The 21706-nt window shown below is 45.4% G+C and overlaps 2 protein-coding genes across 2 annotated transcripts in view; one reads left to right on the forward strand and one right to left on the reverse strand.

The window, feature by feature from the left end:
• Window positions 1–6424: 6424 nt before the first annotated feature.
• Window positions 6425–12184, forward strand: LOC107388452 (ETS transcription factor ELK3). Its single transcript, XM_015963992.3, has 5 exons — window positions 6425–6564; window positions 8673–8881; window positions 9096–9842; window positions 11108–11230; window positions 11855–12184. Exons 2-5 carry the CDS (start codon window positions 8675–8677, stop codon window positions 11951–11953), a joined length of 1176 nt encoding a protein of 391 aa, XP_015819478.1. The 5' UTR covers window positions 6425–6564; window positions 8673–8674; the 3' UTR covers window positions 11954–12184.
• Window positions 12185–13107: 923 nt separating this feature from the next.
• Window positions 13108–21706, reverse strand: part of LOC107388451 (cyclin-dependent kinase 17) — a 44653-nt gene continuing 36054 nt past the window's right edge. Inside the window, exons 6-17 of the mRNA XM_015963991.3 lie at window positions 20193–20249; window positions 19999–20113; window positions 19726–19820; window positions 19527–19589; window positions 16944–17067; window positions 16170–16290; window positions 15904–16001; window positions 15707–15812; window positions 15274–15316; window positions 15075–15165; window positions 14876–14953; window positions 13108–13401 (exon numbers count right to left, since the gene is read on the reverse strand). Coding sequence (XP_015819477.1) covers window positions 13364–13401; window positions 14876–14953; window positions 15075–15165; window positions 15274–15316; window positions 15707–15812; window positions 15904–16001; window positions 16170–16290; window positions 16944–17067; window positions 19527–19589; window positions 19726–19820; window positions 19999–20113; window positions 20193–20249 — 1029 coding nt within the window. The 3' untranslated portion in view covers window positions 13108–13363. The remainder of the gene's footprint in view (window positions 13402–14875; window positions 14954–15074; window positions 15166–15273; window positions 15317–15706; window positions 15813–15903; window positions 16002–16169; window positions 16291–16943; window positions 17068–19526; window positions 19590–19725; window positions 19821–19998; window positions 20114–20192; window positions 20250–21706) is intronic.

Genomic DNA, 21706 nt, shown 5'->3' on the forward strand with positions numbered 1-21706 from the left:
TGTGTGTGTGTGTGTGTGTGTGTGTGTGTGTGTGTGTGTGTGTGTGTGTGTGTGTGTGTGTGTGTGTGTGTGTGTGTGTGTGCGCGCGCGCGCGCTGTCGCAACGTCCCGATTGATCATGTGCCCTGGCTACTTGGCCAAGAGGTTGTCCCTTTGGCTGACTGGTTGGAGCGTATGGCTCTTACCCGGGAGTTCGGGGATCGAATCCCGCCCTAGCCCTCGTTTGTCCACCTGGCCACACTATTGTTTTTTTTTTTTTTTTAACGACTGTTATACTTGTCTTACAGGAGCTTCTGAAGATGTTCTGTCTTGCTTCTCCATCATCACTCTCCAGCTCCTCAGACCAGCCACTCCAGAACCTTCCCAGATCCAGGATCAGAGCACTTTAATTAAAGTTTGAAACATGTCTGCTTGTTGTTCTCCTATAGAAGCCTTAAACTAGAATTTGCTAATGAGCTTTCTTGGCTAAAATATGCTCTTAAATGTTTTTATTTACATAATCAAGAAACACGTTTTTCTTTGCTGCTTCACCAAGACATGACTGAAAATGTCCTCATGATCCTGAAACGCTGGTTAAAACAAATTACTTTTAACCAGGGCCGTGCAGAGACCTTTGAAGGGGCGGGTGCTCATATTTAAAAAGGGGCACACAGAATAATATTTTCTAACACCATGACATAACCACAGTATACCCGGCTGAATAACAAATCACATTTATTAGAAATTCAAAATGGAAGTGAATCATTATATACACCCTTACCACATAAGGACAATGTAAAGCAAAAGTAACTTGTTTGGTAAATGGTCGGTATTTGTATAATGCCTTCTTAGGGTTCTACAACCCCCCAAGGCACATTACAACACAGTCAGTCATTCACACACACACATTAAAACACTGATGGTGATGAGCTATGATGTAGCCATAGCTGCTCTGGAGCGCACTGACAGAGGCGAAGCTGCTGAGCACAGGCGCCACCAGTCCCTCCGACCACCACCAGCAGGCAAAGCAGGTTAATTGTCTTGCCCAAGGACACAACAGCATCAATCTCTGATTACAGTCAGGATCAAACCTGCAACCTTCTTATTACTGGACAACCTGCTCCACCTCCTGATCTGTTGCTGTCCTATTTTACCTGATGATATGGGGTATAATGTAGCTGTTGCAGGGTTGCTCCTCTTGCTGCTGCTGGTGATGCTGGAGGGCAAGGCTGTGTTGATCTCAGACTGTAGTAAAACGAACAGAGGAGAAATGTTAGTCAATTACAAAATTAATGTAAGATAATAAAAACTTCAAAGACCTGACAGTCTGATCTGCTTTGTGTCATAAGGTGCAAACACGAGAAACCTATTTAACATCCAGAGATTCTTACAGAAGGAACAACTCCAGCTGATGTTGCATTCATTCGATGTCTTCCTAAATCTATATCTAATTATAAATTTGTAAATATTTTTCATAAATTGTAGTGCTCAAAACCTAAAGAGACAGTTGCTTCAGTCGATCTGTTCTGCTTCTGCAGCCAGACACTAAGCCAATCCAATAAAAGTACAGGCACTGACTCTGTATGCCTTAGTAAACAGCCATTTACAGTATCGATGCATAAAATGTAAATAGTAGGAACTTGAAGTAATCAATTGTAAATATCTTTTCACTTTATTTTATTATTATAGTTTGAAGAATGCCATAACTGTGAAAACCAGTGCAGATTATTATACATGTGCAACACTGTTAAACCATTTTTCAGTAAGATAATTGTAATTTTTCCATGTGTTTATTGAAAAGGAAAAAGCTGACTAATCACAGAAATAATGATTAGTTGATTAGAAACAAGTGCTCAACTAGAACATTTGGAATTTGTGTTACAGCAGTTCATGTTTTCAACTTAAATATCAAATATTACAGAAAGTTAGCAAATCGGTAGCAAGTATGCAGGTGCTTCAGTATAGTGGCATAATCATCAACAGACACGTTTGTTTTATAAGAGGTTAAAAGTAATTTGTTTTAACCAGCGTTTCAGGATCATGAGGACATTTTCAGTCATGTCTTGGTGAAGCAGCAAAGAAAAACGTGTTTCTTGATTATGTAAATAAAAACATTTAAGAGCATATTTTAGCCAAGAAAGCTCATTAGCAAATTCTAGTTTAAGGCTTCTATAGGAGAACAACAAGCAGACATGTTTCAAACTTTAATTAAAGTGCTCTGATCCTGGATCTGGGAAGGTTCTGGAGTGGCTGGTCTGAGGAGCTGGAGAGTGATGATGGAGAAGCAAGACAGAACATCTTCAGAAGCTCCTGTAAGACAAGTATAACAGTCGTTAAAAAAACAAAACAAAAAAAAAAAAAAAAAAAAAAAAAAAAACAATAGTGTGGCCAGGTGGACAAACGAGGGCTCGGGCGGGATTCGATCCCCAGACTCCCGGGTGAGAGTCATACGCTCTAACCAGTCAGCCAAAGAAACATCACTTTGACCAATCAGCCAGGGCGCATCATCAATCGGGACGTTGCGACAGCACACACACACACACACACACACACACACACACTGTCATAATAGTAAATACTGAAAGTGGATGAACTTAAGAAGAATGGAGTTTTGGACAGAAAGAGCACTGATGTTTCAGCTGGACTCACGAGCCACGAGGACAGACTGATACGGCAGCCACACTTTTAAGTAATCATCAGGTCTGACTGAAACAGCGTTTCTGCCTTTTACAGGTGGACAGAAAAAATAATAATGTTGACACATTGTTGATAATATTACTACATTTCAAGGCTTTTTCAATACAGTGAAATTAGTTGAAACAGAGCCGAGTTGTATTAGAAAACAGCAATCCGCACAGCCCGACAGCCCGGCGAATCTGGGATGAATTAATGCTGCCTCAACCTCCTCGTCTTTCATTGGGTCACTGGAGTTTAAATTAAGTGGATGAGAAACCCATGGGGAGGGCTCTGCATAAATGAGAGTAAAGTTGAATTTTAAACGCGTTAAAACTGTCACAAAGTGGCGTTAAAAGCGGCGTTTTATGTCACAGAACGGCGAAAAAAGCGGCGTTCCATGTCTGTACCAAACGCCGTATTTTACGCCACCCACACAGAGAACGCGTCTGGGATTAGGGTGACGTAAAAAACGGCGTTCAATGTCCGGAAAAAACGGCGTATTTTACGGGCGTTCTACGGGACCGTTCAGAACGGCGTAAATTACGGCGTTCTGGCAGAGTTTTCGCCGTATTTTACGACGTCTTGGCACATCAAACGGCGTTGTTTTCGCCATTTCTTAACTAGACGGGTTGGGAAAGTGGCGTATTGTGACGGTTTTGGCTTGCCATAGTCGCCTCCCCTGAAGTCGGCTCGTCTGAAGACGTCGCCTCCCCTGAAGTCGGCTCGTCTGACGACGTCGCCTCCCCTGAAGTCGGCTCGTCTGACGACGTCGCCTCCCGTGAAGTCGGCTCGTCTGACTGACGTCGGCTCGTCTGAGAAGTCGGCTCGTCTGACGACGTCGCCTCCTCTGAAGTCGGCTCGTCTGACGACGTCGCCTCGTCTGAGGATGCTCTCTGCACTCAAGAGGTTGACGCTCCGTCCAGTCCAACATCTCCGGTTCTGATGGTGGTTTTGAAGGCCGCTCCGGCCCAGCCTGCAGAGACTATGTCACCGGTCCAGCCTGCAGGAACTTTGTCACCGGTCCAGCCTGTGTCCCTGGCCCAGCCTGCAGGGCTCCTCTACCGCAGGCGCCGCCCTCCCAGGGCCCATCGCCCCCTCATCTGCCCCAGGCGCAGGCCCCCAAGGGTCCGTCCTCGCCTCCTCATCTGCCCCAGGTGCAGGCCCCCAAGGGTCCGTCCTCGCCTCCTCATCTGCCCCAGGCGCAGGCCCCCAAGGGTCCGTTCTCGCCTCCTCATCTGCCCCAGGCGCAGGCCCCCAAGGGTCCGTCCTCGTCTCCTCATCTGCCCCAGGCGCCGGCCTCCCAGGACCCATCGCCTCCTCTTCTGCCGCAGGCGCCGGCCTCCTGACTCTGCTGATCCCTGCCGCCTCTCCTGTGGTCCCTCTGTTCCTCTGGGCCCTCCCTCCGGGTCCCCCTCCTCCGCCCTGCTCCTGGTTCCTGTGGGCGTCTGGGATACACCCTTTGAGGGGGGGGGTACTGTCACGTCCCGTCCTGTCTACTCTTAGGTTTTGTCTGTGTCTCCGTTAATTGCTCCCACCTGCCTCTTGTTTCCCAATCACCTTAGCTCCCGGTCCTCCTGTATTTAAACACCGTCTGTTTTGTGTCCTTTGTGGAGTCATTGTTTCAGTGTCCAGCGTGTCTCTTCAATAAACTTATGTTAAACGGACTCACCTGTTCGCCTTCTTCCTCCCTGCACTTGGATCCTCCTCTGATCACCACCTCGCTGCCCGGCACGCACGTGACAGCGCCTGGCTCTGGTGTTAATCAAGTTTAAGTTGTAACAATTTTCACAAGAAAACAGAACAGTTAAAAGCAGGGCTTGTGTTGACCGGACAGTTCCCGTATTTGGACGTTTATTTTGACGGAGAAAGAATAGAAATAATTACCCCGACGCATGCAGACGAACTGACACTTCATTCTACGCAAATCGCAGATGTAGCTAAATCACTCAAGAAAAGATTTCCTCCCTTCAGCTCACTGTCAGCGCGTACATAAGGTGCACAGTGAGCTGAAGATGTGGAGAGGGGCTTGGAGCGCATCGCAGAACCAGAGCGCATGTGGGAAGATTCCTTCCACTGAAGCGAGAGTTTTCCAAACCCGGTCTCTCAGAGAGACTTGTCACTTAGAAAATGTTCCCTGATGATTAAACTTTGGCTGAATTGTGCTTGTTCCTGTCTCCAATGTGGCGACACATCCAGGAGCCGTCTGAGGAGAAGCCCAGAATCTCACATCCTCTTCAGCTCATAAAGCGCATATGATTACGCACAAGCGTGACGCGTCAACCCGATCACACAGTAGACCGGGTTGGACGTTCAGGTTTACGCAGACAATCTTTACATTTAGAATTAGCTTACAGATGTAAAATTAATGCAGTAAAATATAAAGCATTTTATTTAAATATCCATTCATTATTTTACAAGCACAGAGAGCCGTATCAGATGGATGGAAGAGCCGCATGCGGCTCCAGAGACGCGGATTGCCGACCCCTGAGCTAGGGCATGTGCGGAGGACACACACACACACACACACACACACACACACACACAAGCAAAATATACTTGTTTTCAATTACTTTTTCTTAGGCCCACTCACAAATGAGTTTATGGCTACGCTAATGGTGACTTTTGACAGACTTCTCTGAGCTCCGCAGCCATTACACTTTTCACCTCGCGCACCCCCTAGCGTCAGCTTGCGCACCCCCAGGGGTGCGCGCACCACACTTTGGGAATCCCTACATCTTCTCCTTCTACTCCTTAATGTTAATTTTCCAAGAAGTAAAAAGAAAGATAAAATTTATTTTAAGGCTGTATGATAGTGAGGCTAATGTATCCCTTTTGATTTAGCCATTTTCTTTATACTTTCAAGGCTGCAATCATGTTTGGAAGTTATTAGTGGCTGTTTCTAATGAACTCTTTAACTTTGTAAATCCAGTTCCTTCTTTTTCTTCTACTCTTCCACCTCTTTCTAAATATTAAGATTCCAAGAGAGCAAAAAGACAGAAAGATAGAAAAAAAGAAAGAAAGAAAACAATTTTTATATAGTGCTTCTAGTCAGTTGTGTAACAGTGACAGCTTAGACATCTACTGAGGAAGCAGGTAGAAGAGGAAGAGCAGAGGCCCCAGCACAGAAGGTGATGGTCAACAGTGTCAAAGGCCGCAGTCAGGTCCAGCAGGACCAGGAGAGAAAAATAAAGATTAAGATTTAACCATTTTTAAGGCTCCATTAAGACAAGGAAGCTAAAATATTCGAATCTAAAATGCTTAAAACAACACAAGTGCAGTTATAGCTGTCAGACATTAGAGAGCAGCAATTCCCCTTCTAAATGCTGCTGGAAACCAGTGTTGTTCTATTTTTTGCCAGCAGAGGGCACAAATTCCCCATTGCGTCAAGGCAACACTGCACAATGCTGGGAAGGAACAAATATTATACATAAACAAACAAATAAATAAATATGGAAGTTTAGAGCAAAAAGCTAGAAACGCCCTAACCCTAACCCTGACTTGTTTCGTTTTTGTTTTATAACACGTTGTTATGGTTTGTTTATTTATTGCGATGGTCTGTAAAGTTCAGATTGATAATGTTTATTTTATAAAGTTTACTACGCTATGAGTTTGTGACTGCTCGTGAGTAGGAGGCCCACTGCTGGCCGTCATCGGGCAGGCAGGAGGAGAGGAGGGGAGGAAAAGTGTGTTTACACAGACGGCTAACTGCCTGGGGAATCGTAGGGGAGAGGAAGTCAGCCGGCTCTGCGTCTGCCTGCTCCAACTTCCTGCTCAGTAAGAGAAAAAGACCAGGATCCTATTTCAGTCCAGCACAACCGTGCAGACCAGAAGTAAGCATGGAAAAACGAGGAATCTCTCAGGCTTCGCCGTAAACTTTCACGGACTGAAGAGACCGACTCACAAATCGCAGGTAAACCCGAAAAGAGTCGCTTCCCCCACAAAAGGCGCTTTGTTAGCTAGTAGTTTGTAGCTAATGATTAACGCAACACCGGGGCGTGCGCGTTAATGACCGTTATTACGGTCTTATTCGGCCTCCGTAAGCTTCTGGTTAGCGTTTCGCTCCTCGAGAGGAGTCCGTTTTTAGGTTTTAGTGAAGAATAGTGCAGATTTGAGGCGGCTTCCGGTTCGAGCCACATCTTGAAAATGAGTCAGTGGGGCAGAAAGATGATCCGGACTTCATGACTAACTTTTACCAGTGCAGATTAAACCAGATTAAAAGGGAATGGCAGAATTAATCCAGACTCTGGCTGTATCCATGATCGCTGTGTGAGAGATGCTTTTCTTATGGGTCCTTGTTGAATTTTCCACCGCCTGTGAACAGGAAGAGAACAGATTTGGTCATGGCTAAGTAATGTCTGCGCACGCACGCACGCACGCACGCACGCACACACACACCACACACACACACACACACACACACACACACACACACACACACACACACACAGTCTAATCTCATTAGGAGTTTCCGTCCAGCCAACACACTGTGTGTCTTTGTGCTTCTCATCCCAGCATCAGTAGAACCCTGACACAAAACACCTCAGAGTTGTTGTGATGTTCCTAGAAAGACCAGGACCATGTTTGGTGTCTTGATTAATCCACGTCCATCTCCAGCTCACTGGTCCCAGTGAAAGACTCTGGGGTCACAGTGGGTCACAGGGTGGAGCTGTGGGCTGGGGACAATGATCTGATCTTTTGACCTTGTTCCTCTGTGGGAAGTGTGGCCCGGATTGGGGAAACGCTCCCCTGCAGTGGGATCCCCTCTCCTCCTTACCATTTGTCCTTGGAAGTAGAATAGCAGGAAGTCCTGAGTCTGACAGGTTTGTAGTTTCACACAGGAGAGGGAAAACTCGGGGGATGGCTGGTGTCGGAAACCAGCTCAGCCCTCTCCGGACGGAGATACAAAAGCTGCTCCGTTATCTTTGTTGGTCATTTGTTGCTCCTCAGATAAGAGAAAAGATCACAGAAGCCTCATTGACGCATTTGTCTACACAGCCATGTTCATTATTCATCTTGTTTAGGAGTCTGAGGCAACACATAAAAGTTAAATCCTGGACTAAAGGTTGCTCAGATAATCTTCTTTATATTAGATTATTCATATTTGCACTTAAGTCAGTTCTAATTTCTGATTCTTCTACAGATCTGACCAGCTGGTACCAACTATGAGGAGATCCCATTAATCTGGTATTGCCAGGGTGAACTAGTGCTATGATGCATTCATGGACAACAACACTAGATTAGGGGTGTGTATTGGCAATAATCTGGTGATACAATATACATCACAATACAGGGGATACAATACAATATATTATAATATTATAAAAGAGGATATTTGCGATTTTTAAGACATAATTTAACTGGAAAACTCGGGCCAGACACTTCCAAACACATCCAGTGTTATTGTGAGATCTCGTTCCGTCAGAATGAAGGCGCCTGAATTAGAAAAACTTGCATCAGCATCAGTCAACTCCAGTTCTTATCGTGTTTACCCACAGAACAGCTGATTACCTGATCTTTTTGTTTTGTTTTTAACAAGCTTATTATTATTATTTAAGGACCACATTGGTTTCTGTCTGTTAGAACTAGAGCAGGATCTTAGAGGCTGGTTGTCATTTTTAGAGGATTAAATAAAACCAGACTATAATCTTGATGTGCCACAGAGTCTATTACAGGTGGTTTAAAATAACTTTATTCAGATTGGGTCTGTGTGCGATGCAGCTTGTCATGGACAAAAGCTGCTCCAGCGTCAGCCGAGCTCCCAGTAGGCAGATGGGATTCTAGAGGCTGCACATTCCTCTATTAGAGGAATAACCAACCCCGGGCCCGCCGTACTTCCTGTGGAGAGAGGGCCAGGTTGAACCGCAGCATATTTCTGGCTTGAGATGTTGTTCCTCCTCTGCTGATGCTACGTTACTCACACATTCTGTTCATGAGGAGCCGAATCATCCTCCCCAGCAGCACATGCTTTTTGCTGCTCAAATGATTGAGTAGTGTGTGTGTGTGTGTGTGACGCTGCAGGCATGGACAGCGCCATCACCCTGTGGCAGTTCCTGCTGCAGCTGCTGCTCGACCAGAGCCACAAACACCTGATCTGCTGGACGTCCACGGATGGCGAGTTCAAGCTCCTGAAGTCAGAGGAAGTGGCCAAGCTGTGGGGTCTGCGCAAGAACAAGACTAACATGAACTACGACAAGCTGAGCCGAGCCCTGCGCTACTACTACGACAAGGTGAGCTGCTCTGTGATCAGCTGCAGGGTTTTTATCCAGCTGGGCTCAAAGATTGAATTATCATCTCCGTCCTTAAGCCACCACCTCCTGTGACGCACACTTTCACTTCCTCTTCCGCTTTGAGCAGCAATCCGGATATCAAAGACGACATCCTGAGAACCCAGTTCCAGTTTGTTTATTGCTGTTTTGTTTGTTTTCTTTTGTTTTGTTGCAGAACATCATCAAAAAGGTGATCGGACAAAAGTTTGTCTACAAGTTTGTTTCCTTCCCTGAGATCCTTAAGATGGACCCGCAGGCGGTGGAGATGGGTCTAGCCTCGGGGAGGTTCCCCCTCCAAGAAGAGGAGGTCCAGGAGCTGGAACCAGAGGAGGAGGAAGAAGAGGAGGTAGAGGAGGAGGCTCAGAGGAAGAGCCTTTCAGCGTTGGGGGTGCAGCAGTGCCGGAGGGATTACCTCCACTCGGGTCTCTACTCGTCGTTCAGCATCAACTCTTTGCAGAACCAACCAGAGCTCCTCCGCGCCCTGCGCGAGCATCAGGAGGAGCCACGCTCTGTCATCCGCTTCGGCACCAATGCCAGCGAGAGGAGCTCTCCTAGACCGGCCAAACTCTCCTCTCACTCCCCGTCTTCCCCAAGTGTCCAGCCCGGCCGGAGCAGGAGCCCTGCTGCCGAGGAGGCGGCGGAGGAGGAAGAGGTAGACTCTGACCAGAGCGCTCAGCCCCTCAACCTGTCCTCATCCCACAGAGAGCGGGCCTTGCCACCTCCAGAGAAGAGGAGTGGCAGCAAATCCGCTAACAGTGGTGCTAACCAAGGAGATGGACTCCCCCCTAAAAGCAAAAAGCCCAAAGCTCTGGAGATCTCCTCCCCGTCCCTACTGCTGGCCGGGAGCGACATCGGCTCCATCGCCCTCAACAGCCCAGCGCTGCCGTCCGGCTCCCTCACCCCCGCCTTCTTCACGGCACAGGTGAGACACTTACCTGAACCATAAAAACAACATTCCTCTCAGGGAGACCAGCGAAGTTCAAACGTGACACGGTGTCCTTGTTCCTAGAGGTGAGTCTTGTAGGTGAGAGATCTGGAAACTGTTGACTCACTCCTGTAGTTTCTGAAGGTGCTTTCCAGCTTTATGGAGGTCAGATGCAGAAACAGAAGTTACACAATCAGCCACAACATTACGTCCACCAAGGCTGGTTGTGCAACATTCTGCTGGGAAACCTGTAGTCGGTGCAGGCCAGAAGGTAAACCACGCCGTGAGACAAGCACGGTCTCTGTCGTGTCTCAGCACGTTTTCACACCCGCTCGAACACCAGCACTCACACTGAACCTGAGGAGGACGGGTCTGTGGTCCGTTTTGGGTGCGGTGCTGTCTCCTGAGGAACCCGACAAACTACAAATTATTTTATTCCATACTCGAGTCTTCACAGAGAGTTAAGAGGCTGAACGGGTAAATATTCCAATCATCTCCCACTTTTACTGCATTGAATTTAGCTAATGGCTAATATTACTGAATTATTCTGCATAAATGCAAATGAGCGCAAACCAAACATGACAACGGCCCATTTTCTGTGTTTTTGCTGCTTAAGCCTCCTTTAGGCGTTACCACAGGCTTCGGCCGGTGTTGGTCACCGTCTTTAGGTAAAGATCTTCTGCTTTGGGACGATTACTGCAGAGCGATCGCTTTGTGAAAAGCATCAGAAGTAAAAACTTAGATCAGAGGAAAACAAGTGGTTTATAGAAATCTTCTGAGTCCAGCCTCCTGGTGGTGGAGGGTGGAGCAGAGTCCCTAAGTGATGCCACATGCTCCAATAATTCCATTAATAATGGGAGCCGGCGGGCTGGTCCCTCCTCAGCAGCTCTGCCTCACTTCACTGAGGTGACACGGGGGAAAGCAGAGGGGGAAGGGATGAGAGCAAGAAATTGATTTCATATGTTTTCTCTGTGGCTGCGTGAGGATCAATGCCTACTCCCCCCCCCCCCCCCCCCCCCACACACACACACACACAATCACCCCTGTATTCTGGACGAGGAACCAGACTTCCTTCCTGCTCCTTCAGTTTGTTTTTCCAAACGCTAATGCGTGTCCATTTACTACTTCAGCGTGTTTTGCATTAACCAAAGTGCTCGGAGTGCCGCTCCTCATACTATTTTGTATAAAATTTGTTTTTTTAGACAATCACTTTCACTAGTTTTCTTATTTATACCGGCCTGTGGACCTGTACTCCCTCACAGACTCCCTCGGGTTTGCTGCTGGCTCACAGCCCCCTGCTGTCAGGGATCCACTTCTGGAGCAGCCTGAGCCCCGTGGCCCCGCTCAGCCCCGCCCGGCTGCAGGGCCACAACTCCCTGTTCCAGGTAAGAAGCCCACAGTTAAAGCGGAAGGAGGCGGCTCTAAATAAAAAAAGACATTGTATTCAAAGGTTTATCGTTTACTGGAAGTTCTCAGAACCAGAGGAGGAAGTTGTGAGTTGTGCAGCAAAATCCTCTTTCTGGTTTGCCAGATATGAAACAAAGATTCAGCTCTGGTTATAAGCAGCACATCTGACCCAGCCTACAGGAGTTTACTCAAGAGGAAGCACGTTGGGAGAAATACCCACAACATGATGTTTTGGTTATCTGAAGTGTCAGACTCCAGCTTCGGGGAAACAAGTTAGGACTTTGTAAGCAGGTCCTGCAGAGGTGTCCTGTTTCAGTGCTTGTGAGAGGGAGAGGAAATCCTGTGAATACTTCCTGTTTGAGCCCAGGGGAGCCGGTCCGAACAGGGCGGACTGGTTTAAGAGCTGCTCCTCATTTATGAAACACACACACACACGATCAGCCTCTTTGTGCACCAGTAACACTTCTGCTGTTGTAGAGTAGAAATGAATCACAGCAGAAACACAAACATGGTTAAATAAAACTAAAGACAGGAAACCGGAACGGTGACGATGCTGCAGTTCCTCACTTGAGAGCTAACTCTCACCCCCTCTTCCTCCACAGTTCCCCAGCCTAATCAACGGACACATGCCTGTCCCCCTCCCAAACCTGGAAGGACCTCCCTCCTCTCTGCTCCTGTCCCCCACCACCCACAAATCCTGATCCAACAACAGTGAGAGAACCATCACCTTCATCATCATCATCAGATGTGCTCTTTATCAAAGTCGGCTTCAGAAAAATGGAACTCTGACCTCACCTTTTGTGTTTTTTGCACTTGAGCTGCTTCAGACTGAAAGCTCTTGGTAAAAGCCATACAGCCCCGTGTCTGAGAGACGTTACAGGACATGTCCGCCCGGCCCGGCCCCTCCATGGGCCTAAACTACCGCTCCGTCTGTGCTGATTTTCTTCTTTTATTCTTTCAAAAAAAAAAAAACTATTTTTTGCTCTTAAATGACCAGTGCGAACGGCCGTTTCGCTGACGTGGTTTTGTATGTAACATACGCACTAAGCTTCTCAGATAGTACCAGCTGTGCCTTTTTGTTTTATTACAAAATCTTTTAATGAAGACGAGATTTCAAATCAATGAAAAAACCTTTTTAACTGTTTCTTATTGTACTTTTTATACTGGACTTGGCATACAGTTTGTAATCTGTGTGTTTTTGTAAAAAAATGTTATTTTCAAATAAAGACAGCATTGAATGCTCAAGCTGTTTTATGTTTAAATTTAATTTTACTCTGAAAAAGAAAAAACTCATGTATGGGATGGGGCGCTTGTGACAAAAATCCCACACCAACAACAGTTATTCACAAATAAAGTTATACAAAAAAACAAAAACCATGATGTAACACTGTTAAATGAACTCACTCGCCGAGGTCAGGACTCGTCACACAACAGAGCAGGCATGCAACAACGACGGAGACAACTCAGGACAACGGGAATCACAGAGGAGTAGGATATCTGCAAAACAAAGGCAGCGATGCAGATTCCCAATAGGAACGCGCGCGCCTGGTAAATCACGGGCGTGATCGAGACCTCGGCATCCTGGAATGGGGCTCCAGAAATCCGCAACAGTCCTCGCCGCTCCTGTTTTGTATCCTCCGATCGGGGTAGAAGTGATCCGGTTTTGGGGTGAAAGGTGAACCCTTCAGAGTAAATGGTCACAGACGATTAGTAACGACCACCGTTGAACTGCTACAGAAACGTTCCTCCGGCTGTGAGCCTCACACGCACCGAGACACACACACAGGAACGCCGAGGTGGTCGTTAAAGACAAAACTAAACACACACCACTTCAAAAAAGAAATCAAAAACAGTCTTTAAAACCTATACACATGGCATGTATTCATTAAAGTGACTGAGCCAGTTAGAAATCTAAACCAGTAGTTGGATTTAGCAGCAAATTCTCTTCTCAATAAATATCCATGTACAGAATATAAACGTCTCTTATTGGAGTCAGGATCGCTAATCCAGCCTGGGAGGAGCCCCCCCACCACGATGTGGATGGTCACCGGTCACCGATGCGCCTGCATGCCGGTGAGCGATCCTTCTCACCAGAAAAAAGTCCAGAAGCTTTAAAACAGCATGCTCTGTCTTCTGCTCTTCCCGTTGCCTGGTGGGAAAAAAGAAACATTATTGGAAATTACTTTATTCATTTTCTGGTCTTTTACTGGATTTCCTGATTTCCTGCAAGTGGAACGTAAAAACGTTGTTACGCTGTGTATCAAGCAAGAAAAAAACTAATAGTATTGCAATATTTAACAATAATGTTAAACAGTTCTTGTTAGTCCAGTGTTAGATCTGAATTTGTTCAGAAATTGTCTTATTTATTTATTTATTTATTTTTGTAAAAAAACAGATAAAAACAGCTCAAATCTCCAGAATTTGCTTTAAAATCAGGTTTAACTGCAATTCCTGGAAAATGTTTCATTTCTCATCTTCTGAAACATCCATCCGTCTATTATCTTTACCCACTTATCCTCGCAGGGGGCTGCTGCCTATCTCCAGCTGCCTCTGGGCATGCAGGCGGGGTACACCCAGGACAGTCCATCGCAGGGCAACACAGAGACACACAGGACAAACAATCACACACACACACACCTAAGGACAATTTACAGAAACCAATCAACCTGACAGTCATGGTTTTTTGGGACTGTGGGAGGAAGCCGGAGTACCCGGGGAGAACCCACGCATGCACAGGGAGAACATGCAAACTCCATGCAGAAAGACCTTGGGTCGGGATTTGAACCCACGACCTTCTTGCTGCAAGGCAACAGCGCTAACCACTGCACCACTGTAAAATAAACAAATCTTTAACTTGAAAACAATGTCTTGAAAAAGTTAAATGTGATGCTAAAGTTGCATTAAGGGTGTACGGAACACACTTAAGCCCTTTTTACATGATGCACCGCACCTGCAAGTCAGCGTAATATTACTGCAACTGTGTTTTCTAAACGCGCCATGCCGGAGTGGCGGTCGCTCGGTAGTAATATTGCGGTAATTGTCTGTCTTATAAACAGTGATTGCACCTTGGTACAACAGAGGAAGATGTCATGACCACGTGGGGAGTTACCGGTCCGCAACTATATTGAAAATGAAAGTGAACACGTGCCGTAAGTTTTGCTTTTGTAAACAGAATCAGCTGAGATGGCAAACTGGTGCAATGCAGCGCTCCTGGAGCTTTTCTCCATTAGATCTGGAGCTCAGATCACCAGAGACTGCACGGGGACTGTGGAGGACAGACACCTTTAGGTGCAGCTTGTTAAAAAAACGTAGTGAGCGTGGCTTCAATCGCAATAAGTTATGTCCAAGAGAAATGGAAGTTCGTGGCGGTGCAGGGACTGCCCCATACCCCCTTTTTACCTCCATCTCGTAATCTTATGTGAAGGACACGATTGCGCCCCATTACCACCATAGTCTGACCACTTACAAATGATCTAAGGCTCCCTGATGCCGCCACGGCGTAGCAGCAAATTGACGGCATTGTTTTGTAAAAATGGCTTTAATGTTTTGATGGGTCGAATTTGTATGTTTTTTGTAGTTCTTCACTCTGCTTCTCAATCAGCGGTCCCCCCTCTGCTGCTCACCTGACTCAGGGTACGATGAGTTCCTGTAGCCGGGGTCTTTCTGCAGCTGCAACCCCCTCAGCGTAAATATGGACATGTCTGCCAAAGATAGAGTCGGTTACAGCAACAACAGTCACCTGAAGAGTCTATCATGAAGCTGGGGTGGATTGAAACCAAGCTCTGAAGGGTTACGTTACTTCATCACAATGTGATTACTCACTCTCTGGCAGCATGTGCACACGCTGCCCCAGGCTCCTGAAGTACGGGTGCCTCATCGCCTCATCAGCAGAAATACGCTTCTTTGATTCGTACTGAAATGTAGGACAGAGAAACAAACTTAGAGAAATAGATAAACGAGTCAGGAAAGGGTTGGATGGTCCAAAAACAAGTCCCCTTGCTTGTCTGGAAGGTGAACTTACTTTTAGAAATGACATGAGCAGAGATATGCCATCACTGTCCAGCCTGTGTGGAGAAGAGCAGAGGAGGAGAGCAAGGTCAGCAAGGTGGGGTGACTCACCGATGCTGCCGGGTGTAAGGAAGGAAGCCGAGCCAAACACAGTCAACTATTCCACAGGATTTCCTCACAGGAAGTGACACAGAGCACACACTCCCAGCTAAACAACCCGACGTCTAAACGCAGAAATACTCAACAGATGGCCTCTTCTTTTCATTACCTGGGTCTCTGGGGAAATATCTGCTCATTTCCTTCTCCAGAAGTTAGTGAACTAACAAGAAAGGTGAGCCGGTTGTGTCAGCTAAATGGTAAACTTGCAGTAAAAATGGCTAAAGTACAAACGTGTTAAATGTTTTCCACATTAGGGCCATAAAAGGGTTGGAACGACTCCGTCGTACCTGGGAGCGTGATTGATCAGAGGCTGGGGCTTGTACTTCTGGAACTTGTAGGACTTGAACTCGTCGACTGAGGAGATCCCAGGCCAGGTGTCTTCAGTGGGAGTGCCTGTGGAGGGACGTTCAAACAGTTAAAGGGGGTTCACGTGCCATGTTTGCTGTGATTAAACCTTCCCCCGTCAGCAGGGGGCAGCACTGACCCAACAGCCTGAAGATGAGGTGCAGCTCATCCTCCACTGTGGAACCAGGGAACAGGGGTCTGCCAGCAGCCATCTCAAAGAATATGCAGCCCACACCCCTGTGGGTTAGGGGGGTGTCAAAGGTTATCAGGGGACTGTTCTCAATCTGACTCTCAATGAAAATAATGTTTGATTCCAACAAATTATTAGTGATGACTCTATTTTCAGATGATCCTATCTGCGTCTTCGACATGTTAACATATGGAAGTGCAACCCCACACACTCACCACATGTCTATCTGTGTGGAGTACTCGGAGGAGCCCAGCAGCACGTCGGGGGGCCGGTACCACAGCGTTACCACCTCATTAGAGTAGGTTTTAGTGGGCACGGACTTGGCCCTTGCCAGGCCTGTGGAGCAGGTGACAAATGCAGAAATGTGGATAAAAAGGCTTTAAAATGAAGAATAAAGCAATAACTGGATTCACTGGAAGGAGAAATTAAGATGTTTCAAATCGTCTGAATATATTAATTAAATACAAGAATATTCTCTGATGTCAGAAAGACTCACATTTGTGAGAAAAAGTCAAATTTCCACCAAATAAAGGAATTCAACTGTTATTATCTGATCTCTAAATAGTCACAGTTTCTGAGGTCATTCTTATAATTGAAGCACTCGTTTTACTCTACAGTAGGGTTGGGCATGCAGCACTGATTAGAACCAGGACTCATTTTCAGTTTTTCCCAGATTTGATTCCAGTTTCAATGCCCAGTAGCTGCCGAATGCTGATGAAGAATCCACCGGAAGTGTTTTTGTTACCATGTTCTAAAGTGCGGATTCACTTTGGCACATCCACAGAATAAAACTTCATGGAGACGTTCAGACCATTTCATCGAGCAAGACCCTAGGTTAGCTGGTTCATTTCAATAATATTATATAATTTATTATATAATTCCTTTTTTGACCCTGCCTCTTGGAAGAATTGAGAATTGCAAAGAGCCAGAATTGTTCAAGCGAGGCACAGCCCTAATCTACCGTGGCCTTATGAAATAACTGATTTTACCAAAATCAGCCAGTTTGAGTTCTCCTCTGTCGTTGATGAGCAGATTTTGGGGCTTGAGGTCTCTGTGGAGAACTTTCCGTCTGTGACAGTAAGCCAAACCTCTGAGGATCTGGTATAGAAACAGCTAAAGAAAGAAAAGGTATAATCAGTTAAATATTATTTAATATGATGATTAAATGCACATTTTCCACTCATTTAAAGGTTCCAGATCATGCTATTTTAAACATTCTAGAGCAAAGGTAGGCACAATACGTGATTAAATATTAGTTTGCACTATTGAGATGTTATTGATCCTAAATATTAGTTTGCACTATTGAGATGTTATTGATCCTAAATATTAGTTTTTTTTTTCGTCAGCCTGAATTTATTTTGCAGTTTTATTCTCACAGGTGGAGCGTTATAGCTTCTGCTATAACACTACTGATACCAAAACATTATTAGAAATATTTTTGTTTTATTTAAATACCAACGAACACGGAGACAGAAGTGTAAGAAAAAGGGGGAGAAGCAAGGAAGTGGTGGGGGAGGGGGGATTAAAAAAATAAACCACAAATGATGAACAAGATTCTGCTTCTAGACCTGCAGAAAGAGAGAGAGAGAGAGAAAAAGGGGACACATAAAATACAAGAAGACCAAGCACGTAAACGGAAGTGACGCCACGAACAGCTGGTGGCCCAGACGACGGCGGAAGTTCCGGCCGAAACATGTCAGCCGAAGGCAAAAAAACAACATCTAATTACTGGGCTGTGTTAAATAAGAAAAAAGAAGATGACAACAAGACCTAAATATCACTGCACCAACAACATGAGGATATATAAAAGTAACAATTTTTTGCTGAGAAACACACGCTAATAATTCATAGTGGATTTAGTGTAAACCACACAGGTGATGTGTTGAAAATGCCCAAGTCCATCCTTGAGAGAGCACCATGTGAGCACCTGTGTGTGTGCACTGGCTTTCTCTATAAGAGTGTCCAACAGTGAGTGTGAGGGGCCACAGACCTGCTCCCAAGGACGTGTGGAAGATGGAGGAGTTCCAAGCCCTAGAGATCCATGGGTCTCCCCGAAGCACAGAAACCCCAGGGAGACAGCCACCGGACTCCCCCCCCCCCCCCTTTCCTGTTTATGAGGATAGTTTTCTTTGTGATGCATATGGCAGTCAGAACCACGTGAACAAAATTGGTTTCAATCAGGACAGCCTGATTTTATACCTGGAGCTGAAACAGTTTGTTTTAGCGAAGCTCCAACAAAACGTGCCTACAACAGTGTCTTTGAGGCTAACTTATGCTTCTGCGTCCACACAGAGACATGCGTCATTGTGAGGGCTCTCCAACAGGTTGCAAGGATGGACGGAGTTGAGCCCACTTTTCTAAACGTTTGTCAAACAAGACAGAGAACCCAAGCTTGTGATTTGCCAGGACTCTTCTTCCTTTAAACTCGTCAACATCACCGCCATTGACCTCTCAAAAACATTAATAAAAAGAGAGCCAAAGATATCTAGCGTCAGATACAGAGCAGCTTGAAGAATACCTCGCGGAAAGAAAACGTTTATTCACCCGTGACTGGAGGAGTAAAAAGATACGCAGCCAGCATTTTATTTGAGGACGGAAATGACTGGAAACGTGGGTTTAGAGGTGGCGAGCGCATGCGAGGTGGAGAAGAATAAGGGACAAATGTGTCCGTGTTAAAAAAGTCTCTGAAATACAAAAACACAATATAAACACAATAGTAAATAATCTTGGACCGGATGCATGACATATATTTTAGTTTTATTGATTATTCTCTGCATAATATTTTGTGTCTCTAAAGATCTTTGAGTTTGGTCATTTCCAAGCAGCATTTTAGTTGATTTACTCTGCTCACCTCACATGGTCTCACACTGGCTAAATAAACAAAGAATTAAAAAGAATAAAAACAGATTAGTCCTTATTTTTTAAATAGTTTACCAATAAAGAGTTGAAAACATAATACTGGTAAGTGTAGCTAAAACCATGAAGAAGAACATTACTGCTGCAGCTGGGAGGCTAACCCTAACCCTAACCTGCACACAATTACATGCCAGTCTGGCGTTTTAACCTCAAAATTACCAAGTTTGTTACAAAACAAACGTCGCCTAACACACCTGTGCTGGCCATTATGTGCATCTTTATACAAGATGCATGGTTTTTAAGAGCAGTGTTTTGTCCCCAACGCAGAAGTCATTTGTCAGAATATCCAAAGAATATTCAGGTTTCAGAACTGAGACCAGACCAGGTTCAGGGGGAGGAGAAATGCCCGATGATGCAAGTGGGATAATCTCTTCCGTTTGCAGGAAAAATCTTTTACATCTATTAAATTGCAGCTGAGACAGGGAAATGCATGAATGCAGCCATACAGGGTTTGGAGGTATTTCTTATAAGGAAATGACAATAACACGTGGTAAAAAGCTCCAAAAAGTGGATTTTTCATGATATGGAACCTTTAAACTTCTAAATAAAATAAAGACAGACAAGACTACATTTCCCCACCAGGGGGCAAACAAACGGGATTCTGGCATCATCTTGATGAAGGTGGCTGGGCCAGCGGGCCATCTGCAAAGGCTCACCTTGACATTCTGCATGCTCAGGATGTTCCCGCAGTCGTCCATGTACTGCTTCAGGTCTTTGTCCTGGAAAAAAGGAGGGCAGAGAGCAACAGTTGGTAAACAAGCAGTACTCTCCAGAAGGTAATGAATAATAATACGTTTGAGCATCCATGAAAAAAAGTCTGAAGCAAGGTGACTGCAGACGTTCACCCAGCCTCACCAGGTATTCAAACACCAGAGTGAGCGACTTATCCGTGTGGACGATGTCGTGCAGTGTTACAATGTTGGCGTGTTTCAGGTCCTTCAGTAGAGACACTTAGAAAAACAACAGGAAAAAGACAAATAGGATTAATTGGAAAACTGGAGCAAATAAGTCAGAAATGATGTTGTGATTTTGAACTCCTTTACATTCAGGTCAAACACAAACTCATGTTAAGAGTTGAGTAAGGATGAACTCTATAGATCCGCCGGAGCGTGATTTTTTTATTCTAACCTTCTCTGATAGCCGTGCATGGAGCCCCCTCCTCGTGCTCAAGCCGGATCTCCTTCAGCGCCACGAGGTTGTCCGTCAGTTTACTCCTCCCTTTGAAGACGGTTGCGTATGTGCCCTAGAGAGCAGGAGAAGGGGGGAGTTTTACAACTTTCACAGCTGCATTTATGTTTAATTAGGTGAGCTATCTCACATACCTCCCCCAGTTTGTCCAGTTTGACGTAAGTCTCCAGCTTCCCAAATCCAATTTCTGACTGGAGGATGGAAAGGGACAGACAGAGTTAACATTTGAGGCTTTTTTATTTGCAGCGACGAGCTAAACGGACACCATCTGCCTGTCCAGCAGCATCTGAGAGGAGGAGTAAGGAGGCCAAACACCATCCTAACTAATGTGTTGTGACTGTTAACTTTACAAAGTGTTTATCTGTAGAAGAAACATAAACTTCTTCATAAAGCAGATTCAAATCTAGACCAACCACAGCAATAGCAAAAGATTAGCTATGCAGGTCGGTCCAGCCACGTTCCACTTTACCCTCAGCAGGTCCACCATTGGCCCAAACAATTTTAGGTCCAGCCAATCACAGAGCTCTATGTTTGTAGCGAGACTATGGTAGGCTTCGTGCCAGAGCTGTGACAGAAAAACTACAAAGATGGCGTCAGCTCAGGAGTGGCGCTCATTTGAAACGGCTTTGGCATCAACTTTGAACGATTTAGACTTTTGAGACATGAGCAGATAGAGGTCATTTATTTAAAAAAAAGATTTTTTTGCCTTTTCTTCTTCACCGTGTATAGCAGACGGCCTTACTGACACATTGTCGTAGCGATGACTACGTTGCTCTGATTGGTCCTAGCACCGTGGAGACAGTTTGAGAGACAACCTTAGATTCTGCCCCAGGACTGGGCTCTGTCTATGGGTCGTGGTCAGGCTATACATATACATATGTAGGAGGGCTTGCCAGGCTCAGTTCAAAACTGCATGAATAGTAATTTAATACTCATTTGATTTAAAAATTCACTCCCAGATTTGGATTTCTTAATTGTTGAAGCTTGGCATTCCTCTGCATGGGAAGCACTTGGCTCCAAATCATCTTTTGTGTTGTAAGTCACAACATAAACATATAGGAACTCATGACTAAGATGTAAGTCATTACTAACAGGAAATTAAGAGTAGCAATCTAGGTGATTTGCACTGACTACAGGTTAAAATGCCACTCAGAGCTTTAGAAACACTGCAGAGCTGCATGTCTGTATGTGAAGCAGGTGTTCTACCTCTGTTCTGCTTTAGACACATGCAGAGTCAAATAAAACCACAAGCCAATTACCGAGGCTGCTGACTGGGCTGTAGCGTAAACACACGGCCACAAGCTGAGAGGATAAGATTAGACGAACTAAAGGCAGAGGATGACCTCTCACTTCTACTTCTTTAAAATAAAACCTGACCCACAGCTGTCTTTATCAGCCTCTGTTTGACCTTTGATCTGTTCCCGTTTAACTTTTATTTTTTGTTAAGAACACTCAGACATGAGCTGCCTGGAAGAAAGTTTGGGAGCTCATCTGCCAAAGTTCTACCTGTAAAACGTTATTTTTTTAAACAGTTTCACACTGATAACAGCAAAAACACAATAAAACTCTAAGAACAAAGTCTGGTTAAAACTCAGCAGGAATAAATAATTGATGTTTTTGACAACTTCCCGTTACTTTTTATCGAAGG

The sequence above is a fragment of the Nothobranchius furzeri genome, chromosome 4 (genome assembly GCF_043380555.1).
Source record: "Nothobranchius furzeri strain GRZ-AD chromosome 4, NfurGRZ-RIMD1, whole genome shotgun sequence".
NCBI lineage: Eukaryota > Metazoa > Chordata > Actinopteri > Cyprinodontiformes > Nothobranchiidae > Nothobranchius > Nothobranchius furzeri.

Coding starts and splice junctions, on each gene's coding strand:
- LOC107388452 (XM_015963992.3), top strand. CDS start 8,675: ATGGACAGCGCCATCACCCTGTGGCAGTTCCTGCTGCAGCTGCTGCTC. Junction 9,843..11,107: donor CCGCCTTCTTCACGGCACAG/GTGAGACACTTA, acceptor ACTCCCTCACAG/ACTCCCTCGGGTTTGCTGCT. Junction 11,231..11,854: donor GCCACAACTCCCTGTTCCAG/GTAAGAAGCCCA, acceptor CTTCCTCCACAG/TTCCCCAGCCTAATCAACGG.